Source organism: Ipomoea triloba, chromosome 5 (assembly GCF_003576645.1).
Source record: "Ipomoea triloba cultivar NCNSP0323 chromosome 5, ASM357664v1".
NCBI classification, from domain to species: domain Eukaryota; kingdom Viridiplantae; phylum Streptophyta; class Magnoliopsida; order Solanales; family Convolvulaceae; genus Ipomoea; species Ipomoea triloba.
In genome coordinates, this window is record NC_044920.1 from 22,235,669 (window position 1) to 22,245,955 (window position 10,287).

Genomic DNA, 10,287 nt, shown 5'->3' on the forward strand with positions numbered 1-10,287 from the left:
TGATGGGTAAATACCCCCAAGGACTACTGTAGAAATATAATGTATAGTCCGTGTATTATTGTACCCTAAAAGGTCGGGTGTCCCTTAGAAATTGTTAAGGGTTAAATGTAATATTATATTCCTGAAGGGTCAGGTCCTATTTCTATATAAAGGACCTGACCCTCATGTTAATGGCATTCTGAATCGGAAGGACTCACTGAGCTCTTTCCTTCTCCCTTCCATCTTCTTCTCTCTTCATGACCAGGGAGGAAACAGGCTTTTCTCCCTTCCTTATCCTTCTATATTCATACACTACATCATACACAATCAAACACACGTGGTGTAAATCCGTACCACCGTTTACATTTACACCATCATTGGCGCCGTCTGTGGGGAATGCGATGAAATGCCGTGTTCTTCTAAGCAACCGGTTGGTATTCACCATCCACATCACCGTCACAAAGCTCACCGAAAATTACAATGTTCCGCCACCGTCGCAGCCTTGTCTACCCGGTCGGCGAACAACGAAGGAGAATGATTTGATGCTCCATACTCCAGTATCATTCTACTTCTTGTTCTTTGTTATTATTATAATATTATATAATGATGAAAAGAGCATAGCTTTGGAATTGGGTAGAAACAAAATGAATCACGTGAAGAAGGAAATAAAGAAATGAAAAGGTGGCTACAATTAAAAGATGGAACAATTTGGTGTTCTGGCTTTCTAGGATTTTTGAGTTGGTACATCAATTATAGAACCGACCGCCGCACCGCCATCACCAGTTCTAGCTCCAAGCCGCAATCATCTCCGGTCACCGTCACCCGCCGCGGTTATCGCCGAGTGAACCATCGCCATTTTCTCGTCGGATTCACCATGCAACAGCTTGGTCGCAGTTTCGGAGGGAACATCGACGCGTGACTATCACCTTGCGGTTGTAGATGTCCTCGTCGACCATGATTGGTGAGCAAATCAGCGCTTCCCACTGCCCAGCCGGAACCGCCGCTGCAACATCGCCACCGTTATCACCCGTCCACTGCCCATCATCGCTGCCGTCGAAGTCCTCCAGCCACCATCCTCTTCGGCCCGCACTCCAAACCACCCTAATCTATAACCCCTTTTCTTTATTATTGTTTTGTCTTGTATGACTTTGAAATGGGGAAATATGAGTAAGAAATGGAGGGTTGTCGGGCAGAGGGTAAAGAAAAAGTAAAAGTGGGAAGAAAGACAAAGGGAAAAAGACAAACAAAAAGAAAGAGGGGAGTAGTTGTTGGCAGGAAATGAGGGAAAAAGAAAGAAAAGACAAAAAGTGGGCTCTTTTATATATTATATTGTATATGTACATCTGCATAAGATATTATCTGTAAAATAGAGTCTACATGAGAGGGTAGACGCAGCTGGCTAGGATGAACGAAGTCATGACTTTCATAGCTCCACATATCAAGACATGGCACGAAGAAAAAATACAGAACTTCGCCGTCATAACAGCAACGTCGACACCGGAGACGTCCGGTCGTCACCGTTGCTCATCATGCTATGGCCAACCACCACCGGAGCTCCATCATCGCCATCACCAATGAACTCCGACCAAAGCCGCCGTCGCACCTCGCCACTGCCGGATCTCTACGCTGCCACCACTCCTCGCCACCGGCCCCGGCGACCTAGTTGGCGGCAATCACAACATCTCCACCGTTTTCATCTATCTTTTCCCATCAACGATCAACAGCCCCACCATCACCTCCGTCGTACGCCATCAGGAGCGTCGGCCGAAGTCCAGACCATTGCACCACCACCATTTCATTACTACTTTTCTTTATCTCTTTAGATAAAAACAAAAAATGTATGTATGGGGAAGACAAATGTATGGGGAAAACAAATAAAAAAAATAAAAATTTATATTTTATGGGGTAGCACGGCTGCTACCCCATGTGCAGTTCATAAATTGGGGGCTTTGTTCCCCACATTTGGTGGTTGTGCATGGGAAGAAAGAAAAACAAAGAAAGAGGAGGTGGTAGAAAAAGACAAACATATTGAGGGGAAAAGAAATCAGGAGAAGAAAAGAAAGTGGGAAGAAAAAGACAAATTATGGTGGGAGAATGAAATGAGAAAAAGAAAAGGAGGAAAAGAGGGGAATGATGTCTGATGGGTATGGAATATTAAATATTAAATATTAAATATTATGTCATAAAGTATTCATTCCCACTAGCTTTTTATGGAATATTAAATATTATGGGGTCCTTGAAGATGGAGATTAGTGAAGACTGAACACTCCAACGGAGATTATTGAAGACTTGGAGATTCCAACAAAGATCAGAATTGTTGAAGACGAAGACTCCAAGTTGAAGATTGTAGTCCCTTTTAGAAATAATAGATTTTTGTATCCCGAATCTATGTAAGGAGACTATTATATTAACAAAAAAAAAAAAAGAAAAAAAAAGAGGGAAATAGGACAGCCACTTTCGGCTATCCTATTAAAAAAAAAAATGGGTATGGGCCTATGGGGTAGCCGTGCTACCCCATGTGATTTTCATAAAGTGGGGGACTTTTGTCCCCCACATTGCATTTTTATATTAAAAAAAAAAAAAAGTGTACATTGTATAATGTAGTGGGAGAAAAAATATATATTGTTGTAAATAGTTTTTTATCCCCGTCATATTCCAACAAAAATTATTCAAGACGAAGACTATTGAAGACTCGAAGACTTCAACAAAAATTGTTCAAGATGAAAAGACTATATCTGAAGTTGGAGACGCTACCCAGAATTAGAACTACAATACTTTTAGAGTTGGAGACTACAAGCTTTTTGTAATAGGTCTACATTGAAAGTAGGCAAAAGATGTAAATTGTAGTATAAGATCATTGTACCAAAAAAATATATATAAATATTTTATTGGGTAGCAGCGCCTAGCCTGCTACCCTGTGTGTAGTTCATAAAGTGGGGGACCTTGTCCCCAACCCCTTCGAAAAAAAAAAAAAAAAAAAAAAAACCGGGCTTCCTTTGGGTTTGATCAACCTGCACGGATTTGTTGTTTGAGTGTGCCCATGCCTCGTCATGGCACTTAAAAAAAGGACCATTGCGGTCGCAAAAGGGCCATTGTGGTCGCAAAAAAAATATATAATAATAATTAAAAAAAAAAAAATCTCGCGCTCCCGCGATGAGACCAAAATGGTCGCCCAAATACCGGCTTGGTGAAAAAGATGCCCTTGGCACAAAGAAAAAAGGACCATTGTGGTCGCAAAAAAATAATTATAAAAATCCCGCTTCTCAGCGATGAGACCCCTGTGGTCGTTAAAGCACCAGCTCGGTAAAAAGATGCCTTTGGCACAAAAAATCTTGCGAATTTTATCCCGCTTCTGAGCGATGCCGCTTTTCAGCGATGACTTTCCCGCTTCTTAGCGATGCCGATTTTCAGCGATGATTTTATCCTGCTTCTTAGCGATGCCGCTTTTCAGCGATGACTTTATCCCGCTTCTTAGCGATGCCGCTTTTCAGCGATGACTTTATCCCGCTTCTTAGCGATACCGCTTTTCAGCGATGACTTTATCCCGCTTCTTAGCGATGCCGCTTTTCAGCGATGACTTTATCCCGCTTCTTAGCGATGCCGCTTTTCAGCGATGACTTTCCCGCCTCTTAGCGCTGCCGCTTTTCAGCGATGACTTTATTCCGCTTTTTAGCGATGACTTTATCCCGCTTCTTAGCGATACCGCTTTTCAGCGATGTTTTTATCCCACTTTTTAGCGATGATTGTATTCCGCTTTTTAGCACCGCTTTTCAACGATGAATCTATCCCGCTTCTCAGCGATGAGCTTATACCGATTCTCAGCAAGGCCGCCTTTTTAGTGATGAATTTATCCCGCGTCTTGGCGTTAATGTGGTAGGTCTATATCTGCTCGGCATCATATTATTTTCTCCTACCGCTCGATGGTTGGCATTATCTTCTCCATCTATAGATGTTCGATATTTTTGCATCTCGACAATGGCAGCACAAGGAGCAACATAACTACATCAACAACTAGATATAACCCCTTGTAGTCTTTAATTATTACGCTTGTGGTTGCACTCTTTTTCCCTTAGCTAGGTTTTTTCCCACTGGGTTTTTCTTAGTCTAAGGTTTTTAACGAGGCAACTAGTGTAAATCACGCCCCATGCTCAACTCAGACTTAAGGGGTTCGTCACAGTCTATTAAGGCATTCAGATCGGGGAGACTTTGCTTGTAACAAGTTGGCCGCCTGGAGCACATTTTACTTCTCGAACCTGACGACTCTCGCAGATTCAAGAAGTGGGGTACTTGTGATGGGTAAATACCCCCAAGGACTACTGTAGAAATATAATGTATAGTCCGTGTATTATTGTACCCTAAAAGGTCGGGTGTCCCTTAGAAATTGTTAAGGGTTAAATGTAATATTATATTCCTGAAGGGTCAGGTCCTATTTCTATATAAAGGACCTGACCCTCATGTTAATGGCATTCTGAATCGGAAGGACTCACTGAGCTCTTTCCTTCTCCCTTCCATCTTCTTCTCTCTTCATGACCAGGGAGGAAACAGGCTTTTCTCCCTTCCTTATCCTTCTATATTCATACACTACATCATACACAATCAAACACACGTGGTGTAAATCCGTACCACCGTTTACATTTACACCATCACTGGGTAAAACCGTATATGTTCACTGAGTTTAACCAATTGATACTCCATTATTGAGCACGTGGACACCCAATCGAATTATTGACTTCCAAGTTTCCCGCCCTCCGCGACACCCATATTCTCTTCTCCGTCTTTCAAATTTCAATGCTAGGAGGGAGTCTTTATGAAACTCGCGAGACCCATTTCTCGCCTCTTCACGACCTCTATATCCCCGGCGGAATCAGAGCGAGTATACCATTACTCACGCGCCGCCGTCTCTATCAAAGAGCTCCATGGACACCTCCTGAGAACCGAGCAACACACCGACTCATACGCAGTTTCTGATGTCATCAGGGCATATGCTCTCTCCCCACACTCTCTGCACAAAGCCCGTTTCGCATTCGACCAAATCAAATGCCCAACATTGCCCGTCTGGAATCACATGATCCAAGGATTCTCGCAAAGTGATCGACCCATTGACGCGCTCCATATGTTTGAGAAAATGCGTAAACAGGGTCTGCACGGAAATAACCTGACTTTCATATTTATCTTGAAGACCTGCGGTCGAATTTCGGATTTTTTTAATGGGAAGGTAGTCCATGGTTGTACAATAAAGCTTGGGTACGAGTCTTATCTCTATGTGTCCAACGCTCTAATCAGCATGCGTGCTTCTTGTGGCGAATTGGATGAAGCAGAGAAGCTTTTTGATGAAATGTCTAACAGAGACTTGGTTTCTTGGAACTCATTGATTTGTGGGTATAGTCAGTGTAATAGGTTTGACGATGTATTGAGACTTTTTTATGCAATGCGGGCTGCGAATGTTGAGGCAGATAGGGTGACTATGGTGAAAGTTGTATTGGCTTGTAGCTATGTAGGTGGCTCTGAAACTATAGAATCAGTGGTTAAATACATTGAGGCAAATGGCATCGAGATGGATGTGTACTTGGGGAATACATTGATTGATATGTATGGAAAGCGCGGATTGGTTGGTTTAGCTCGAAAAACTTTTGATGATATGGTGGAGAGAAATGTAGTTTCTTGGAACACTATGATTATGGGGTATGCAAAAACAGGAGATTTAAGTGCTGCAAGGGAGCTCTTTGATGCAATGCCTAAGAGGGATGTGATTTCTTGGACTTCTATGATCACAGGTTACTCTCAGGCTAACAGGTTTTGTGATGCTATAAAGCTTTTTCAGGAGATGATGGCTAGTGGGATAAGGCCTGATAAGATAACTGTGGCAACAGTGCTTTCAGCTGCTGCACATATAGGCACACTAGAAGTGGGAGAAGCTGTGCATGATTATATACACGAGCATGGCGTAGAAATGGACATTTATGTAGGGAATGCACTGATAGACATGTACTGCAAGTGCGGGTCAGTAGAGAAGGCTTCACGAGTGTTCGATGATATGCAAGAGAAGGACTCGGTCTCGTGGACTTCCATCGTTGCAGGCCTTGCGGTGAACGGGTTCTCCTTTCGCGCCCTTCAACTCTTCTCCGAGATGGTAAGAAAGCGAGTTAAGCCGACTCATGGAGCTTTCGTTGCAGTACTGCTTGCTTGCACTCACGCTGGGTTGGTGGATGAAGGGGTCGAGTATTTCGAAAGCATGGAAAAGGAGTATGGGCTGGTACCGGAAACTAAGCATTATGGATGCGTCGTTGATCTCTTGAGCCGTTCTGGTAATGTAGAGAGAGCATATGAGTTTATGAAGCGAATGCCGATGGCCCCGGATGTTGTGATGTGGAGAATGCTACTTGGGGCCTGCAAACTTCATAAGAATGTGAGTCTTGCTGAGGTTGCTGCCAGGAAGGTTATTGAATTGGATCCTGCTAATAGTGGAAATTATGTTCTCTCATCCAGCACCTATGCCAGTGCAGAGAGATGGGAAGATGCTATGAAGATGAGAAAATTGATAGATGAAGGTGATATACAGAGGCCACTGGGTTGGAGTTCAATAGAAACTAGGAATGCCAGTAACAAAGAAATTGTTCTTGGGGATGATAATCCTCACTGTGCAAGGCACTAAGCACTGATCTTCCTGCTTAATGGACCGCTTAATCATTGTAATTTATCCCTTCACAATCTTGTCCGGCAAATTATGCTATGGACCCCGGTCCATATTCACAAATTTAGAATTCTATGTTCATAATTTTAGAACTCTATATTTACAATTTTAGATCTCAATATACGAAATTACATTACTCAATATTCATAAATTTTGAATTCTATATTCATAATTTTGTTATATAGATTCAAAAATTGTGTTATACTGTTGAACCATATAGCTTTGATACTGTTGAACATAGAGTTATAAAATTGTGAACATAGAGTTATAAAATTGTGAACGTAGAACTATAAAATTGTGAACATGAAATTTTAAAACTATAATCATGAAGTTATGAAATTGTGAACATGAAATTATGAAATTACGAACATAGAGTTATGAAATTGTGAATATAGACTCGGGTCCATCTTAAAATTGTGAACATAAACCCGGGTCCACCTTGTCCATGTCATAACAACTGAACCACTGGTCCTCTCATTTAATTTGTCACTAAATTACTGTAATTTATCCCTTTACAATGCTCAGACTAGGTTGTGGGCCCGGGCAAGGAATATTGCCTTTTATGGGCAAAGATTAGCTCTTCAGTTTTGTGTACAGAATTTATATTAAGCTCATAAATGAGAAGAATAAGCATCTGATGATTACAGGAGTGCAGTACACACCAGTAACAGAAATGTGCAATTTTCTGAAAAGAGTACAAAACAGGAATTTCACTTGCACTATCACTAATCACAGCCACAGGGACCAGAGAAAGCTCATAAGCAATCAAAAGAAGAGTTACAACATCCTCAATGCAACACCCATATCAAAATAATTCAGGAAATGTAATCTGGGGTCGTATATCAGAGAGACATTAATAAGGGCCTCATTCGAAAATTACAAGAATACCATTATTTCTAGATTTTAAGGAAAGAACAGGAGAAATACTCTTATACTCCCCAACCTTTCCTCGGAACAGGTACAAGGAGAAGGAGCCGCCTACTCTGACAAGCTAATGACTGCCATCGCTAACAGATCAAAACTGCTATTCCTTATCTTATGCCTTCTTCATGAGCTCATAAATGAGTGAAGGGGGAAAATATACAGACCATAACAATAGAAATACGTTACGGTAAATGAATTTAGTTGCCCCTTATGCTGCCGTAGTCGTTTCCGCCAACCACTTCCACACTCGTACTTGACCTGATTCGTCACCCGTGAAAAACAAACCACCAGGGCCAATCTCTATGCAACGTATTGCCTCTTTGGAGAATATCTTCCCCCTCTCAGAAAAGCTACAAGATTTTAAAAAAATATATCTGTTAAATAAAAAATAAAATAAAATAGCGAGGAAAACATGAATCAAGGAAACAGGTATCACAAGAAGTCTACTTCAAAAACTTACGATGGAAGATCATACACATGAACTGTATTGTCATTGCAAGAGCAAAGCAGTACCGGCTTGGCCTCTGCATCATGCATTCCACACAGGGCTAGCACTCCCTATCAATAGATCCACACATTAAATTCACAATCACAAAGATAATTACTTCATATAAAAAGTTTTTTTTTTTTCATTAACTACTAAAAGAAAATGGGCAAATGCAGGCTACTTGCATGTCAAAGAACATGGCAAAGGCGAACTAGTAGAAGGATGTTGGCACAGATAGGGTCACATTCCATCAATCCATCACCAATGCTAAAGCTCCAAAGCACTTAGAATCATATTCCATTAGAAGTTACAAACCTTGCCAACCCCAGAAGAAATATGCATCAAATTTATGATGATCCCCAGCCAAAAATGGAGCATATCACAAAAGTACAGGAAAGCTGTAAATGTGTGCAAGCTGTTAACTGAATTGATTTTCCATCAGAGGCGAATATATCTCCCATGCATGGAACACACTTCACTGTTTACTGTTAATTAATTATCGGATGCTAGTCATCAATCTTTGACATTCAAAATGGATGTAAATTGTAATATGGAATTTATTCATTCTGTGAAAGAACAAATAAGATGCAATTCATTGAGTAGAGTAACAAAATAAAAGAGCAGCTTATTGGAAGAACAAAGACAACTTCAAAGTGAATATTTCTTACACCAAACATAAAGAAGAGACTACCAATCCAGGGTGAAAATCTAAAAACTTAGCCCAGATTTACCAACAAAAATGCTGGCTAATCAATATCCAAAGCAAAAAAAAATGCATACTTTTCTTTGGGAATCTGATACATGCTGAGGAAGTCTTATTTTATTACTATTACATTACATAGGTTAGATATTAAGAAACTACTAAATAATTATTTAGAAATTACTAAACAGTTATTTAACTTACTACTCTTAGTCTTCGAATTAGTTTAGGTAGATTAATTTATTTAGAAACTACCAAATAACTATTCTTAGTTTAGGAACCTTTGTAATCAACCCTATAAAAGGGAGTGTTATTTGGAATAATAGAACAAGCAGAAATTCAATCCCAAAAAGGGTCAAAGGGAGTTTTGGGTCTCAAGCAAACCCAGTGTTTTCTTCTTTTCCTGTTCCAACTATTATTCTTTCTTTCTTTTTCCTTATGTTTTCATGCCCATGAAGGGAGCACATAACAGAATCTAGGCAAATATAGCACATTGTGTTCTCTGTCTGAAATGGAATTCTCAGTATTTAAATTGTCTATACTAGTAGATGAATGCTATATGGAAGGTCAATGTAATTAAGTAGATGGATCAGAACAATCATAAAGAATAGAACTTATTAAAGCCTACATGTTCTTCCTGGTGGGTGTATGTCACTTCCAAGCTCCCGCTCTCGTTAGCAACCCAGACTTTTACTGTTTTGTCCAAAGAACATGATAAAAGAAACTGGTCCCAACAAAGAACTGACATCACAACGCTGGTGTGACCCGTCAAAATCTGTAGGCACTGCAAAGTTTCAAGGCTCCATACCTGAAAACAGATAAACAGTGAAAAAAAAAGTAGAATAAGAGATGCTATGCTCTATGAAAAAGCTACCACAGCAAAAGTACTCTAAAAGCTTGTTCATAACAAATCAGAGATAGCATACTCTTATAGTGTTATCCATGGAACCAGAATACAGTCTATTGCCTCCTACAACCAGTGACACAACATGATGAGAGTGACCCTTGAGTGATGCAGCTGGCTCAAAACAGTTGGTGGCCACATTAAATTTCCATGCTAATATCCCATCCTGCAGCAACATTGTAGTTCTTGTTTACATTATGAGAAAGAAATGCCAATGTAAGACTGAATCGTAAAACCTAATCATACACAAATTACCTCTGTACCAGCAAAGAGCATATCATTACCCACAACAATGGAATAAACTTGCCCAACTGGACCAGTTAAATTCAGGTCTGCTGCTGTTTGAGCATTCCACGCCTGTAAAATACGTAGAGAATAGTAACAAGTTAACCTTAAATTTCACTTTTGATTGTAACCTTCAATTTTTACAACATGCAGTTAGAATGACAGTTTAAGCCTTACCTTGACAAGATTTGTAATGCCAACAAATATCCATGGCCCTTCACTTAGCATACAACCTACTTCACCACTAACATTGACAACCCCTGCACACTGTAAAAAAAAAAAAAAAAAAAAAAAAAAAAAAAAAAAAAAAAAAAAAA

The 10,287-nt window shown here is 40.2% G+C and overlaps 2 protein-coding genes across 4 annotated transcripts in view; one reads left to right on the forward strand and one right to left on the reverse strand.

Moving 5' to 3' along the window:
- The first annotated feature begins 4,681 nt into the window (after positions 1–4,681).
- On the forward strand, positions 4,682–6,727 carry LOC116019467 (pentatricopeptide repeat-containing protein At2g29760, chloroplastic-like). Its single transcript, XM_031259678.1, has one exon. The coding sequence runs from the start codon at positions 4,787–4,789 to the stop codon at positions 6,629–6,631; it is 1,845 nt and encodes a 614-aa protein (XP_031115538.1). The 5' UTR covers positions 4,682–4,786; the 3' UTR covers positions 6,632–6,727.
- Positions 6,728–7,335: 608 nt separating this feature from the next.
- LOC116019908 (zinc finger CCCH domain-containing protein 48-like) overlaps positions 7,336–10,287 on the reverse strand; it is a 4,901-nt gene continuing 1,949 nt past the window's right edge. The window contains exons 3-8 of one of the 3 annotated variants that reach the window (XM_031260288.1): positions 10,148–10,237; positions 9,941–10,042; positions 9,708–9,851; positions 9,410–9,589; positions 8,055–8,152; positions 7,336–7,944 (exon numbers count right to left, since the gene is read on the reverse strand). In XM_031260288.1, the coding sequence (XP_031116148.1) occupies positions 7,803–7,944; positions 8,055–8,152; positions 9,410–9,589; positions 9,708–9,851; positions 9,941–10,042; positions 10,148–10,237 (756 nt within the window). In that variant the 3' untranslated portion in view covers positions 7,336–7,802. The other 2 variants (XM_031260289.1, XM_031260290.1) reach the window with 2 other exon arrangements.